At 30.6% G+C, this 16,766-nt stretch overlaps 1 protein-coding gene across 3 annotated transcripts; it reads right to left on the reverse strand.

Moving 5' to 3' along the window:
• Positions 1-2,339: 2,339 nt before the first annotated feature.
• Positions 2,340-15,828, reverse strand: LOC145186706 (guanylate-binding protein 5-like). Of its 3 annotated transcripts, none has more exons than XM_090096202.1 (8): positions 15,691-15,828; positions 12,689-12,859; positions 11,205-12,600; positions 10,922-11,059; positions 4,936-5,064; positions 4,609-4,804; positions 2,578-2,942; positions 2,340-2,501 (listed from the first exon to the last, which is right to left on the reverse strand). In XM_090096202.1, the coding sequence occupies exons 2-7, from the start codon at positions 12,748-12,750 to the stop codon at positions 2,833-2,835; spliced, it is 2,031 nt and encodes a 676-aa protein (XP_089952328.1). In that variant the 5' UTR covers positions 12,751-12,859; positions 15,691-15,828; the 3' UTR covers positions 2,340-2,501; positions 2,578-2,832. The 3 variants fall into 3 exon arrangements, with proteins under 3 accessions (XP_089952328.1, XP_089952329.1, XP_089952330.1); XM_090096203.1 differs by having other exon boundaries at positions 11,205-12,614; positions 15,691-15,796; XM_090096204.1 differs by lacking the exon at positions 12,689-12,859 and having other exon boundaries at positions 15,691-15,796.
• Positions 15,829-16,766: the final 938 nt, after the last annotated feature.

Consider the following 16,766-nt stretch of genomic DNA (forward strand, 5'->3'; position numbering starts at 1 on the left):
AAAATGTTGACTTCGACGTTAACAAGGCATAGTTCATATAAGACAAGACCTATAAAAAAAAATAAAATAATATTGCTAAAAATAATGCTTAGATAATATTGCTACAATGCCAAAAATACTTTTATATGGTTGGAGATACAATTCACATCTGTATTTTCGCAATCGGTAAATGCTATCTGGTAATAGTCAACGGCGCGCACTGACTTGTAGTCCTGATTAGAAAACCACAAGCACTTTCTGCTCCAGTCAACTTCTGAAAAGCGTGGGTTTCCCTGCTGGAACCAGTGATCTCTTTTGGTTGGCACGTCCAGAACAACCGACCGTTCCGTTTGTCTTGTATTAAGATTCGATCCACATGAGAATCCTATGGCTTGTAGGGAAAACTTGCCTTCCGGATACAACTATTGAGCTTGAATCTTCCACCATTAACCTTCTCTTTTATTTTTTCGTAACTATCCTTGTTAGTAATGATCTCCCTATTCCAGTTATCGTCGTAATCAGATTTGAAGTTCATATTGAGACATGTGGCATTCAACTTGTTTCTGTACTGTATTGTTACAGCGCACTAGTCCGCTGCGCTCGTCTATAGCACTCTGACACGCCTAACCCACCAGCAGTTGCAGTCGCGCCCGTTAGTAAACCATCAGAATGGTGAGTCCTAAGGAGATTGGCTCGCGCTTCTGTCTTGATTGCTCCACCTTTTGAATTGGTTCATTAATTCGGCACTGGTCACTAGCTTATTACAAGTGAGAACATAGGAACAGATAAAGCTGACAATGGTTGCGTAAAAATTCATTTCAAGGATATGTAGTATATGGCTCAAAGGTTTAGGTAGTGGATTTTTTTAAAATTGAGATTAAAAGACAGCAGTAAATGAAGCACCTGGTGAAAATGAACAAACATCATGTTTATTTAGCATTTCAAATAATTTCACAGTTTGAACTAAAAAGTAAACGTTTGTTTAATTTGAACTTAAGACGGTGTTTGTTCGGTCGTTCAAAAATAATACATTTAAACTACTAAAAAGAAATTACGCAAAATACTAGCGAATATCGAGTGCCAAATAAAAAGAGTTACCTTAGTTAGCTTTCTCATTTTTATTTTAAAGTTGGTTTAATACTTGGTTGAGGATTTTGTTAAATTATTATTAAAAATAATAATCAAAATTGTTATTTTTATAGAAGAGGATTTGAAGAGCTTTCGATCTTATAGCTAGTTTTAAATAAGCTTTTTTTTCGCGAAATCCTTTAAAATTGATTATAGGATTAATCAGCCTAACAATAGAGTGATTCTTAAAGACTAAAATATATGGGTGATTCTTAAAGACTTTCTTTAAGAATCACCCATATATTTAATCCGTCTCTATTTGTGACATTTTTGACTTACTGAAGTAGTATTTATTTTAAATAACTCTAAAATATCCGACTTAAGAGATATTTTACTCCAAAAGTTGATTCTAGGTGTCATGATGCAAAAAATGTTAAAATAACAGATGACTAAACAAAATTTTATACACAAAAGTATGTCTTTATAAATGTCAATTGTTGTCTAAGGTCAAAAATGTGTTCACATTTTTCAACATTTTACTTGGGGCCCTTGGGAAGATGTTTATATAGTTTTTAGAGAGTGAGGGAGGACTGAATAAAAATAAATAACAAGGAAGTCCTTCTGGTTAAGCTATTACAATTACAACATTATTTAACTATGAAATTTTATATAGAGTCCATGATATATAGAGAGGTTTATTAGATTTCCCTATTTGTTAAGTATTACTAGGCGAAATATTAATTTAATGCTTTCTTAAGGTAGGTGTTGGTAAAGTTGCTCCGAAATAAATTATCTGAGGAACTATGGAAATTTTGTGAAAGTGAGTGGTAAAGTTACTATGCTAACTTGTCAAATGGCAAATTTATTTTTGTTTATAGATGCAAAGTAACCTGGTATATTCCACCAACCATTTCTCAGACTTTTTCTTAGTTCTATGGACTACCAATTTGAAATAAAAGTTTTTAAAAGTAAGCAATAAAACTACCCCAGGTTAGCAGGTCATGAGAAAAAATAAAAATAACAATATCAATTACAATTAAAAATAACATTATCATTAAAAATGAAAATAACATTATCAATTGAAAAATAGTTACAAGTTTAATGTTTGGTACAGTAAAAATTAACTCTACGTAAGAATGGGTTTTCGTGCTTTCGTCCTGTTTAATATGCTTTTTAGTACTGCGAAAATAAACCTCTTGATTTTTTTAAAGTATATTAATGTCATTTAGTGTTTTACTTCTATTTTACATAATTTCTATTTTATATAAATTATATTGAAAATATTGTATATATTTTGGAAAATAATATTTGTTGTTTTCAAATTACATGGAATATACTTTAAATGTCTATTATCGCTAAAAAATTGTAAAAGTTCATTTCGGCTATTTTCCGTGAATTCTCCTAATACCAGATTGTATTCAAAATTCATAAAATATTTTGCATCTAATGGTGATCTGCAAAAAAAAAATAATGTTGATTCTATAAAGAATAATGAAGGTGGCTCAATGTATTGAAATGATATTTTATTACCTTGAACTAACAGAAGGTTGATAGATGATAAATCTGGATTTTGGAATACAACACTATTATTTGATCTACTCATTAATTAAGGATGGTAAGATTATACGTTAGGCTTTTGGGAAGAGCTTTCTCAGCCAGAGTAATGAATTATTAAGTAGGCGTATAAAGAAAAATTTCCTAAAGAAACAATAGATATTTTGACAATAACATAACAACAATAGATAAAATGCTTTTAAGAAATAAACTATTCTATTCTCTATGCATTTAGCATTGATAATTTGGATTTGTGTTCTTTAATTCTTTACAAAGATCGTAAACAAAACCGGCAACGGGAGCTACTTTAGGAAGGATTTCAAGGAGGCCACTATATTTATCTAAAAGAAAAATATTGATTGACAATTTTCAGTTAAATACTGGTCAATAAATTTAAGATTTAATCTTTTACTTTAAAAATTTTAAAATACATTAAATCTTTTCTTTACTGTAGGTTTTCATTTTTTTAACATTTGGTAAATAAATTCATAAAGTACTTTAAAAAATTTATATAGTAAAATTAGAAATGAAAAAGCAATACTTTAAACAAACTCACTCTAACTCTATTTTATAATTTGTTTTCTTTGGTAATTATTTCATATAAAACTTTAAAGTATTAGAAGTTAAAGAAAAAAATTAGCAAAACTTCATAGGAGATGTCCATTTATTATGTCGCGCTTAGAAGAAGAGAGAAGTTTGTTATTTTGGGATGATTTGTTACAGGGTGGAGGGGAAGGGTATCAAACTTAGTGATCCAAAAATATTTTGATTTATAGTTAATTGTGTATTACTATGCAAAATAAATAAATGATTCAACAACCTTATTAATAAATATATAGTAGTAGAAATATCGGAAATCACCTTTGATTCGTTGGAAATTAAATATAGCAGCTGTTATACACATTATGCAAAAACAAGACATGTTTTTATATTATCAAGAGAGATTAGGAGATGTAGTACGCAGCCAAAAGAGTTCTACATCACCGTCATATCTGACCTTTTTCTAATTCCTCTAACCACTCTCTTACAAGTGCCAAAAGAAGAACTTTAATGTCCAATCGAACACAAAAAACACAAGTTCTGTTGTACAAGCTATAAGTTTGGATGGTGTTGTTTCAAAACTTGACAGTGGCATATGAGGTCCTATACTAAGATATTTTCTGTCCATCTGTGCGATCCCTTCCTTAGAGTCGATTTTTCAAAAAAGAATTGCTGCACATATTTTGCATCTAATATAATGTTGAAGAATCATTTGATTGTATGGCTACAATTCTCGTCATTTTGTTCATTAAATCCTGAGCGTCATCCGATCCCTTAAAGACTAGCTCGTTCAGCAGCGCATTGTCAGTTTGAACTTTTGACAATCAGTTAGATTGAGGAAATTTGGGAGCTCATTGAGTGAATTGAAGATGATGAGTTGTAATAGTCTGATATTCAATTCACTCCCTGGAAAGATGTTTGACACAAATTTCTCATGTCATCTCAAATGCTAGTTGAACACTTACACAAATACCACGGACAGCTAAACATTTTGTCAATATTACCACAGAACTGATCTTGATGTGTTTTAAACAGTAAAATACAACTTAACTATAATCATATGTTGAATGCAACAAATAAAATAAAACTTAATTCCAACTATGTATTTTAAACTAAAATTTGTTATCTAGTGGGTTTGAACATTTATGAAAAACTTTTATGTAAAGGGCCCTGTCCCGAACCTCCCCCCCTACCTAACTTAAACTCATGGCGCAAATGTGTGGGATTCAAAAACGTAACAACTTGTTATAAGGAGAGAAAAGGTGGAAAAATGGTTAAAAGAAGTGTGACGTAATATACGGACAACTCTGTATAAATGTTTTTACATCGATCCTTTAAATAAATTTAAAAAATAATTCCTGCATTGATATTCTTTAAAGGTTTGGAAATGAATTTTTCTAACTGTTTATATTAACATATAGCTTAAAAAGGACTGAAATAGAAAACCTTTAATTACAAAAAACTTACTCTGTTCTATCTGTGTTTTTCTTAAATTTTCTTCATATTCTTTGTTCATCCTTTTTTGTTCCTTTGTTAGTTTATCCATTTCTTCTTGATGTATCTTCCTCAGCTTTTCAAATTCTTTCGTTTGATTTTCATACATATCCTGACATACTTTTTTAAATTCGATGGTTTCTGCTGCGTTACTTTTGATTCTATTAAGCTGCAATCAAAGTTGAACCACTTTAAGAGTTGCATTTGGCAAAAAAGATTTGTAATATATATCTTAAGTTCAACTTTTTTCTATGGTATTCATTTTTATGTGTGTTTAATTTTGTTAATAAAAGCTCACACCTCAGTTTCTTGGTTTTGAAGATGTCTTTTTAGTTGTTCCATTTTTTCCTTATGTTGTTCTTCTAACTTATCTGTAATCATTTTCAAGTTATTTTCTGCTGCCTTCTTTTCTGACTCGATTGCGAGCTCCTAAAAGCAGCAACATTTTATAAGTTATACCTTTTGTAATTACTATGAATATGTATGTGTGTGTGTGTGTGTGTGTGTGAGTGTGTGTGTGTGAGTGTGTGTGTGTGTGTGTGTGTGTGTGTGTGTGTGTGTGTGTGTGTGTGTGTGTGTGTGTGTGTGTGTGTGTGTGTGTGTGGGTGCGTGTGCGTGTGTGTGTGGGATCAAAGAATATATGTATATTCTTTGATTACCTTATGATCCCAATTGTGATACTAAATTACTTTAATATTTCTAAAATTTTTATTCAATTTTCATATAAATTGTTTTGGTTTATATTATAGTAGTTATTTATAAAATAAAAGACATTAAGTCTAAAATAAGTCTAAACATAAGTCTAAAATAATTACTTTTGGTAATGTGTACGCTATCATTAAATGGGTGCTACTGTGGAGACGTACATAACAATGCTTGTGCTTTTATGATAGCAAGCAAGCACTACAAGGAGAACGTAAGTTTTTGCTGAAATTTATTCTGATTATTCTATCCGTTAATGGATTCCAATCCATCAAAGATGGATAAGAGTACACCAAAGAAAAATTGTATAAATTCTTCGTACCAACTTTTTCTTTTGCTATTCTAACAAGTTGTTTTTACTTTTGTAAACTTCTTTAAATCATCTTTTTGGTTGATTTCCTCTAGGGATATCTGGAGAAATTACTAATACAATGTCATATTTTTTAAATATCTGTTTATACATGATTCCATATATACCGCCATGGTAGTAAGAGAAACCATTTTTGTATCCACAGTTTCCAAAAATGACAAATCAACTCTTGCACTTGACGTCTAACGTTTTTCGGGATGTTAACCATCGATATCAACTAATCAAGAACAAGTTATCTTCCGACTTGTCTCATCAAGAAATGATTAGCAATCAGTTGTACATTATCTTTAGGTTGTGGTCTAGAGTTTAAAAAACTTTCGACACCTGTATAAAATGCTCAATCTATAACATCAGCTTTTCCAAGTACTGTAGCAACTTTCGTTTTTCAGCTATTATCATTACCTCAAATAAACAACTATGTGTTCAAAAGCGAGCGTTGAAATATCATTTGATTCCTTTGTTAGCTGTTAAACTATTAAATTGATATTTATTTTGTTAAGGAGTTCTTACTATTTCCACTAACAAAACTTGCCCCTTTATCTGACAGTACTTCCACTGGTATTTCTCTTCTTTTTACCATCCGATAAGACGCGTTTAGAAACGAATCAGTATCCATAACCTCGAGATAAAATAGTCTAGATATTAAACACCTAAATGAGCATAAATACCTATTGCTTTGTGTTCTCCTCTTTCATTGAATACAAAGAAATGGTTAAGCAAATTCTATACCAGTTCTTGCCAACGTTTGTAATGATTCTTTTAGACAAATGGCGGGTAGAAGAACCATTCCTTGCGGGACACGGTTGTACTTTTATTGCATCGCATCATATTTAAGTTTAATGTAATCACAGTCTTGATATTCATCAGCTGTTGTTTCAATTTTTGTACGTACTGATAAACTTTTTCCTATTTTAAAATCTATTTATGTAAAGCAGTCGGCTTGTGTTTTGGGTGGAAATCCTAACAGTTGTCGATGCAGCCTTTCTTTTATTTCACTTTTTTTATTTGTTTGTATGTATTTATATTTTTATTTGTTAGTATGAACCTCCTTTGCTTCAGCTTGGCTTTCAATAGAATTAATCCAACACGGTTGGCATCAAATAGCTAAAATTTTCTATTTAAGTTTCTCATAAGCGTAAAACATTCGAGTAAATATAAAATTACATCCTTTAGTACAATATAGAAAGCCTCAATTACCTCCACAATTTTTAAACTAAGTGCTGTTCCAACTAACTCAAGTCTTGAGATACTAATAGATTTCAAGCGACTTTCTCTAGATTCTGGCAATAAGATTCTGTATTTGAATTCTCCAGTGTCGTAAAAACATTGTTGGTAAGTAATAGCTCGATACGCCTCGTTAGAAGCATCTGTAAAACTGTGAATGGATTTGCTTTTTAAAAATTTACATAATTTACAAGCATCAACGAATTTTCATTATCGGAAGGTCTTCTATTTCCTGAAACTCTGCTCTCACTTGATTAAAATTCTTGTCCGGAATTTTATTAATCCACTATGTTCCATTAATCTACAATATTTCCATAAAAATTTTGATTGAATTGGTGTAGAGCGACAGAAATCCTAATGGATCAAACAGTATTACTATTTTTTAAGGAAAACTGTTTTTAATAGTTGTATTTTCTTCTTCGTGTAAAATAGCTTTGAAGGTGAATAGATCTGGTTTTGCTTTCCAGGAAACTCCAAGTGCGATTAATGATAGTAACTTTCCAAAATCTAAATTGAAATGTTTGGAATAATCAGTTTTTGGTATAATCTTTAGGACTTCAATTGAGTTTAACAGCTATCTTTTTGCGTACATTCCCGCTGAATACTACAGTTCTGGTAGCTTAAAGTAAAATTAAATCTTTGCTTTTCCTTATACAACTAAACTCATTAAACCATCCATATAGGTTGAGCCATGAAATACTTCTAAAGCTTATGTATTTTTAATGGGTATAGGTATTTTTTCTAAGTATTTTTGTCCGTGTTTTTGTGCCATATGCTGTGCCATAAAAGGCTATGAGTTAATTTCAAATATCATTTGAATAAGTTGGAAATAACTTCGGCTTCTGCTTTAGGGTCCAGATTTTCTATGAAATCCGTTAAAAATTTTGATCATTCTGGTGTATTTTGATTTTTAAATACATATCCACTATATCACAAGTCAAAGGTGTTGGGTAATTTTAAAATTTTAGAACCGTCTCTAGATCTTGCTGAAACTTAAAACATTAATATATCACGTACCATTTATTTTCCAGAACCCTCCAAATTTATTCTAATTTCAGCTGTTAATTTATCGAGGCAGATAACTGGAAAGTACCAACTGGTGGTTACATTTTTTTACTATTTTTTTCAAACTATCCTTCTTCTTGATATTGCTATATCATCTTGTAATAGTCACTACCGAGACTTTTGCACTTAATTAGATGCTTTTCCGTGTTTTCCTATTTTCAAATCTTCATTTTCTTCACCTTTCCATTACCTTCTTAGGGGTTATTTATGTCTTCTACATCTTTGTTGATTGATGCTAATTTTATAGTGTGTTGATAGATACTCACCAAAATCTCTAATAGATGTCCGTCCATGTGGTGTGAGATAGCAATTGCTTCGTTAGGTCCTCCTTTGACTTCCCTTTTTATACACTGTTACTCACCATAATCCAAACCAATCAGAATGTCTTTTGTTGGTTTTGGTCCAACACATGAAAGTTTAATATGTTTCCGTTTGTTCCAAAGTGCAGTCCAATTGACTACTTTTAAGTTTCCATGTTCGTTTTTCTACAAAATGATTCGAACAGGTATTCAACTGGCATCGTCCAATTGAAACAATCTGAATATTTAGCATGTGAACAGTTGCTTTTTTTGTTTATCTTGAAGTAACAATTTAGCTGCTACATCAGTGTTCAAGTGCGTCTCGGTACTACGATATTCAAGTAAAAATTGCGTTGATCGCAACATTTTTACTTCCATTTCATAGAACAAATGGCAGCGTTCACAGAGATATGTAGCTCATTCGTCAAGTGTAGTTTGAAATAAGAGAGTTTTCAATGACCACTTTCTCTTGTTTTGTTTTTAGTTCTTAAGAATTCATACTTGGTTCGTTTTCGAGTTTTTCTTATGAAGCAACCGAATATGAGTTTACGCACAATTATCAGTTTAGCAGTTCCACAAATTTTACATTAATTCGACAATTTATTAAAATTCATGCATCTAAGTCATATACTTTGCTTCTAAGCTATCTTCTAGCGTTATACTCTAACGTGAGCTTTAAGCATTGGGTATTCCCAAATTGCATAATCGTTTTTACAAATCAACACTTTTCTTGACCACATCACTTTGTTTATTTTATTTTTTTCTCCGTAAAATAAACTCCCCCCTGATTGCTTCTGTTTATCACCAGTTCATTTTTGTAAACCCAGGAGCGTTTTTGCTGCTGCTACATGAAAGTTTACCTCTTCATTAATGAACTTTCTAAGTGCTTCAATGTTTTCATCTATTTCATACTCTTTTATCTAATGTTTAAATTGTATTAAAATCAGGTCTGGAATCTTCTTTTTAAGTCTGTGATACAAAGTTCCTTAACCGAGCTTTTCAGTTCTTTAAGCTTCTTTAGATTTGTGACGAATTTCGAGGAAATCAGTAAATCTTTCAATATCTCATGAACTTTTTGAGAAGATTTTCTTCTTACTTCCCATATTTTCTTTCAAGTCTCTCTTTAGCAGCTCCTTAGGCATATGACGAATGTCCGAGCCCTTTAACAACTTTTGAGGCACCACCAGCTAGATATTAGCAAGACAGCAGTAGTTTTATACTCTGTAGCAGGAGCTTGATCAAAGAAGGTGTTGAACAGAGCTCCTGCAACATTCGTGAGCTATTTTAAATTGGTATCATTCGTGAGCTATTAAATATTGGTACGGAGACACGTTTTAGCAACTTTCATAGATCTTTTCAGATTTTAGAGGATTTCTTTTCTGAATTATTTATTACTTTAATCCTTTTCCTCAGATAGCTCGTAGACTTCATTGGCCGTTTGTGCATTCTATTATTACTCACCCTCCTAAAATTGCAATCATTTTTACTGTAGGTGTAATCTTCTAAATTAGGGTTATATAGGTAAAGACTTTGTTCTACAGAATAGCTTTTCTCTGTTACTTGAGTTATGATTTCAGTTTTTTAATACCCATCTATTGAGTTACTCCATATTATCTGCAAAGTTGTTATTTTTTTTTTTTTTAACTTTTCCATTGAGACTATAATTGCGCTTTCCTTATGGCGAAGGGTAGTTCTCATGAAACACTACCATTTTAGACATAAAAGCATCTCCACAGCAGCATCAATTTACCAACCATAATTTATCAACACTATAAGTTAATCTTAATTTAAAACTGTCTTTCCTTTTAACATAAATTACTTGTAATGTGTAAATAAAACACTTCTTTGGTAAAATCAATAATGTAAGCAAAAAACAAATAAAATCTCAGAAATGTTAAAATAATGATATTCAGTGTTACTTTTACTCAAAGTGAAAATCTACATTAAACAAAAAAAAACTAAATTTAATTGAGTCAATCAAGATCCAAGGTCGCTTAACAGTTTTATAATGAACCTCCAAATAAAGAGAAAATCGAGTTTTAAGATTAAAATGATTTCCCGCCAAAACCAAAACGTTTTCTAACACTAAAAAACTCAAAAGCAGACTGTCGAAAAAGTTCTAGCTATGGGCAGTATGTAGATATGTATGTATGTATGTATGTATGTATGTATGTATGTATGTATGTATGTATGTATGTATGTATGTATGTATGTATGTATGTATGTATGTATGTATGTATGTATGTATGTATGTATGTATGTATGTATGTATGTATGTATGTATGTATGTATGTATGTATGTATGTATGTATGTATGTATGTATGTATGTATGTATGTATGTATGTATGTATGTATGTATGTATGTATGTATGTATGTATGTATGTATGTATGTATGTATGTATGTATGTATGTATGTATGTATGTATGTATGTATGTATGTATGTATGTATGTATGTATGTATGTATGTATGTATGTATGTATGTATGTATGTATGTATGTATGTATGTATGTATGTATGTATGTATGTATGTATGTATGTATGTATGTATGTATGTATGTATGTATGTATGTATGTATGTATGTATGTATGTATGTATGTATGTATATGCACACACATTTATACCTGCGCTTTTAAATCTGAAGCGAGGCGTTTGTTCTCGATATCAGTTTTTTCTGAAGCTAATTTAGCATCAGCTTCTTTCTTGATAAGTTCGCTCATTTGGTTTTCTGAACGTAGTATATGGTTCAAAATTGGCAGAAGCTGTAAAAATAGTTTCAATGCTTTAAATATAAAAATATAATAAAAGAAATCTGCTGTTTGTAAATTGTGAAAAGTTACTTTTAAAAAATTTACCTTAATTTTTATCTAAATAAGTTAATATGCCGAAAACAGACAGAGTACTTACCCTTTCTTTCTGAAATCTTTGAAAAACATCATATCTACAGGGTCCAACATTATCATCATTTAAATCGTTATATTTAGCGGTGAGGTTATCTATGTCTTTTCTCAGCTGATTGTAACCTCCATCCACAAAATACTGCTCAATACTTGTGTCAATAGGTTCGTAAAGTTTGTTCAAAATCAGTTCGCATTTTTTTTTGGATGACTTTCTGTTTTCTTTTTCCATTTTACTTACCAGATCTTTTAAAGTAGTATTTAGATCTGAGAGCAAATTGGAAGTGGGTTTGATGCCAATACAGTTTTCCAGGAAAGAGTTATGTCCATTTTCTATAGCTTTTTTAGAAAGCTCAGCGAAGTTTTGAGCTGATATTGGAAATAATGTGTTGGCAAAAATGTTGTTAAACAGCTTAATGGCAGTCTGGAATGCTTTCTGGTTTTCTTCATGGGCAATCGTTTGATAAGTAGACCTGATGCTGAGGTTTTTTTTGTTGATAGATTCAAAAAAAGTTTGAAACATTCTCGAATAAGCACGTCCATTTAAACTTGAACCTTCAATATTTTTAATCTTAGCAGTAGACTGGACAAACGTGAGAAATAAATCCATTGACTCAGTAAACTTTGGAAAAATATTGTCCTTTGTTAATTTGTCAAGGTTGCCAAGATTTTCGTCAGCAGCAGGTCTGGGAAATAAAAAACAGTTTCTTTTTGGAAAAAACTCTCTAACATTATTTCTTACATAGTTATATTCTTCAACGCTTGCTTTCCTTTCTTTAGTGGCATCACTTGGTAATTTAACAGGATTTAGATAATCCTCAAGAAGTTCATCAGGCGTTAAAATCTTGCCATTCTCATTTCTCATTTCCAGAAACTGATCACGAATGGCCCAAATAAAGTGCGGAAAGATAATTCCAAAGTCTTCGTTTTCTGACTGAGCGTCTTTCCTCATCATATCATCAACAATCTTGGTGGCCAGATGAAGGCAGTCTAAAGCAGAAGCATCAATGATTCCCATCGTGTTATAGATGAACATACTGCTAGATAATAATGCCTGAGTAAACAATTTCAAGTCATGAGTTCCATAATTGAATTTCTTGGGATCTCCGAGTCCCTCCACATCAAGAAGGAGAAGACAGCGTTTTGGATCTGTAAAAAAATCTCCTTTCCAAAACCAAAACCCTTTGGTCTTTGAACAAACAGATGAACCAAGTGGGAAACCATCACTTTTTCCCATTAGCCTATTCATCAAATAGCTTTTACCACTCCTAGTAGGTCCAACGATTGCAATAGCAGTAATTGGTCTTGCTTCAGTTTCGATTATTTGTAAAGCATTGATATTTAAGTTAAATTCATCCCCAGATAACCCAGTATTAATTAGTTGAAATGGTTGCATACTATTGCCCCTAAGAATACAAAACTGTCATTTTGCTAAAATTTCAATGCAAGTAGATAAAATAAAACACTAAAACCTATTTTCTAGAACAGTCTTACTGAGATTTGTTTACAGCTGTATTGCTTCGTGTGACTCTTGTTGTTTTTTTCGCTGCATACATCTTTTGATTGGGTTGTTAAAAAACAACAGTTTAACTTTGTTTAAAATTAAAGTTCTTCACTGAAAACGTTTTGATTTACTTCCCATCTATTTTAAATCTTGATACTTTCCTATTTAAAGAGTGAAAAATTACTTATTAATTCAGAATCTCAAATTAAATTCATGGTCGAATAGTGAATAACGCCTACTCGAATGATTTATGGCAAGTGTAGCTTTAATCAGTGTTCGGTTGCACCCCTAAACATAACCTTTGAGCATAACGTTTTTTGGCAAACAATTACTAAAATGAACTTTAAAATATTAATTCACTTTTCTAATTTTAATGATTCATTTTCTGTGTAATATACTTGGGATATGTTGCAGGTGCATACATACATACATACATACATACATATACATACATACATACATACATACATACATACATACATACATACATACATACATACATACATACATACATACATACATACATACATACATACATACATACATACATACATACATACATACATACATACATACATACATACATACATACATACATACATACATACATACATACATACATACATACATACATACATACATACATACATACATACATACATACATACATACATACATACATACATACATACATACATACATACATACATACATACATACATACATACATACATACATACATACATACATACATACATACATACATACATACATACATACATACATACATACATACATACATACATACATACATACATACATACATACATACATACATACATACATACATACATACATACATACATGCATGCATGCATACATACGTATGTACATATATCCATGTATGCATGTATGCATAAATGCATACATATATTCATGCAATCATACATACATCTAACTTGAGTAATTTAAATATGTTTTGCGATATATTATGTTGTTTTTTTTTCAATTAGTGCTACAAGTTTTGTGAAATTTTCATTTTTCAGCAAATGTAAAAATGATATAAAAAACAAGGCAAGTTTTGGATGTACCAGGAAAAGATGTAAAATCCAAATGTTTTTCATCAATTATTTGTCTTTAGTCAACCTTGAAGTTTTAATTGGTGGTGGGTCTAAATAAAACTTATGCAAATATAAGAGTGAAACTTTTTAAAGTTCTTCCTTGAATTCCATTTAATTTTTTTTTTTTTTCATTATGAGATAACTAGATTATATTTTGTATAAAAAACAAGGTGCTGGATTAATACTGACAACTTTTTAATCCTTGTTTCTCACAGGACAATTAAAAGTGAATATCAAGCACTCTTCAAAATGCAATATATGGAAATAAGATCATAGTATTAAGCAGATCGTTTCATTGCAAAAGTAAGAAATGATAATATTATATATTAAGTAATCTTTTTTTTTTACCATTAATTGATCACTAAATAATTGTGTTATATCTTACAATAAGGTTTTGCTAAATTTCATTCATTCATCCAGCTTCTCCATTGTTAATTTCTAGAAAATACTTCGGAAAACCTTTGGAGGTTGACAAAGGCTGATATATGTGTGATTATGTAAAGCTTATGGTGGATCAGACTGATGACAGGGCCAGTAAACCTAATTTTAATGCAGTTTTAAAGACAATCTGTAAATGTATTTTGTTTTAGAAAGAAAATATTTTACTACCTTATGTTTATCTATAAACTTTTATTTCCTAAACTCAAGTAAGTTATCTCTGATTTGTTAGAGTCAAAGGTTAAGATGTAGTCTATGCTTGGGGTAATGAAAAGTGAAAAAGTAAAAATATCAGGATAAACGTATACCAGGGTTGACCTATAACTTTCTGTATTATAGGCGAGTGAAAAATACCCCTTAAAAAGTAAAAAGACTTTTAAGGGGTATTTTTTAATGTTTTTCCTATTTCTACCGGGCAAATTTCGCAAAAAAAAAGGAAAGGAAACAAAGTTAAAGAGGTTTCGAACATTTAAATTCGAACCTAAGAACATAGCTAAACTGTTTATAAGAAAGCTGAAATTTTAGGAGGCCTAAAAGAAATCTATCATTTTAAAAAAAAAGAAAAAATATGATGATTTTTAGTGCCAGTATCTTCACATTCGGATTGAAGAAAGAAAATTTTTTACAGAAAATCTAGTAAATTGTCCATAAGAAGAATTTGGTTGGTGAGCTAATAAAGGTATTTCTGAGCAGTATTCACAAAAAGTATGCAACATTTTGGAACCTCAAGTTCAATAAGAACATATATTTTAAATAGATAAATAGAAACATTTATATTTAAAAAAAAAAATTACTACTTTTATCCTTTTATCAAATATAAATGTTTACATTTACCTGTATATTTTTATCTGTTTCTATAAAAACAAGGTCGGCCTTTGAAAACGGTATAATTAACGTCAAATTCTTAATGCGAAAACACGTCACACGCGTTTAAACAAAAATAACACGAAAAAAAAAACGAAATATTCTCAGACTGGCCTTTAATCACCGGAGTAATTGTCGCAATGAAAAATGTTTGCTTTTGTTCAAAGTGAAAGTAGTAATAGAGTATGAAAATAAGTTGAGCAGCAAAAAATATATATTAGTTGCTCAGCTTATTTACATATTCGGTTACGACTTTTACTTTGAACGTAGTAACCGAACATGGGACGTTCGAACATGTAACGTCAGTTTTTGATTACTGCTAACTTTTTTAACTTTTATATATTTTACAAAGAAACTTTGTTTTTTCATGTTGTTGAAAATAAAATTTTAGTAGGAGGTATGCTGCATATACGTATATTATCGTCAGGATAAATTTGTCAACTATCTTCAGAGTGCCGATCATTGAACCCCTGCTAAAGCTGAACTCGGAAAAGTAAGGAAACTGTTATTGGATAAATCTACATCAATTACAGTACAAACGATATAAATAGAATGATTCGAGTCCTTACCTGACAAAAATATTTTTACTTTTATTACCATATTGACGAGTTTTACCCTTTCATTTCAAAACAACTATTTCACGGCTTTTTATTACTTAAACAACCATCATACAAGAAAAATATTACTTTGTTCAGGAATTAATAGACGGATTAAAAAATGAAACAACTAATTTTAACGTCACTAAGAAACGTTTTGATAGAGCCGAATTAATCGAGTCAGAAGGCTTCTTCAAATTATACAATATTGCCAAAGAATTCTGACTAAATACAAGAGATTTATATAGAGATGACGGCCTTTGCTGCTTCCAAATAAACAGTGATCCTCAATAAGAAAAATAAAAATCTCATTAACATTTTTAAAGATAAATTCATTTTTAACGTGACTAACAGATCCAATTTAAAAATTGAAAACTTTCTCAAATCTTCCTCACAACTCTATTCAACCATACAAAAACTTGATGATCAGCCTTTGTATTAAAAAAACAATTATCATCATCAAATAAATATCATTAAACTGATACCGAAAATAGCAAATAAACTATTGATTTAGCGGCACCATTTGATAGTAATGATCTCAGTTCTAGATTTCAAGTGGTTTTGGTCTTTATAGATCTTTTAATACCGAAAAATATAAGAAAGTTAACGAGCCATCGAAAGACGAACTGACAATAAAAGAAGCCAATTTTACACATGCTGCTAAATAAAGATAAATCGTATAATTCAGCCTCAAAAAGTTGCATGCTATGCTTGAATGAAAAGTATGCAATCATACGGAAACCTACGAAATAAAAAGAATGAAATGGCTTCTAAATAAAGACAAAAATAGAAACTACTAAATTCCCAATTTGACACAGGTGACTAGCTCTAAACTCTTTCTTTATTTTTTTCTTTTTGTCTTTTGACTTCAGATCACATACCATCTTAGTTCTGTAATTTTGTAAAAGTTTTATTATTTTTGTTTTGTATTTCATGGCACGAAACAAGTCGTGAAACTTTGAGTACCAGACATAGTTCTTATAGCACATTTTATAACAACCCTAAAATATCGATTTTTGATATGACGAGGAATTGATGATTTAAATGAA

The sequence above is a fragment of the Hydra viridissima genome, unplaced genomic scaffold, assembly GCF_058129835.1.
Source record: "Hydra viridissima isolate aposymbiotic clone 2 unplaced genomic scaffold, HvirCarnegie_v1 scaffold_8, whole genome shotgun sequence".
NCBI lineage: Eukaryota > Metazoa > Cnidaria > Hydrozoa > Anthoathecata > Hydridae > Hydra > Hydra viridissima.

Excerpts from the sequence above, each read along its gene's own strand:
- LOC145186706 (XM_090096202.1), bottom strand. The coding sequence starts at position 12,750 with ATGTATGCAGCGAAAAAAACAACAAGAGTCACACGAAGCAATACAGCT. Across the intron at positions 5,065-10,921 it reads CTTCAGATTTAAAAGCGCAG|GAGCTCGCAATCGAGTCAGA; the intron begins GTATAAATGTGT and ends TGCTGCTTTTAG. Across the intron at positions 2,943-4,608 it reads AAAAACACAGATAGAACAGA|ATAAATATAGTGGCCTCCTT; the intron begins GTAAGTTTTTTG and ends TTTTTCTTTTAG.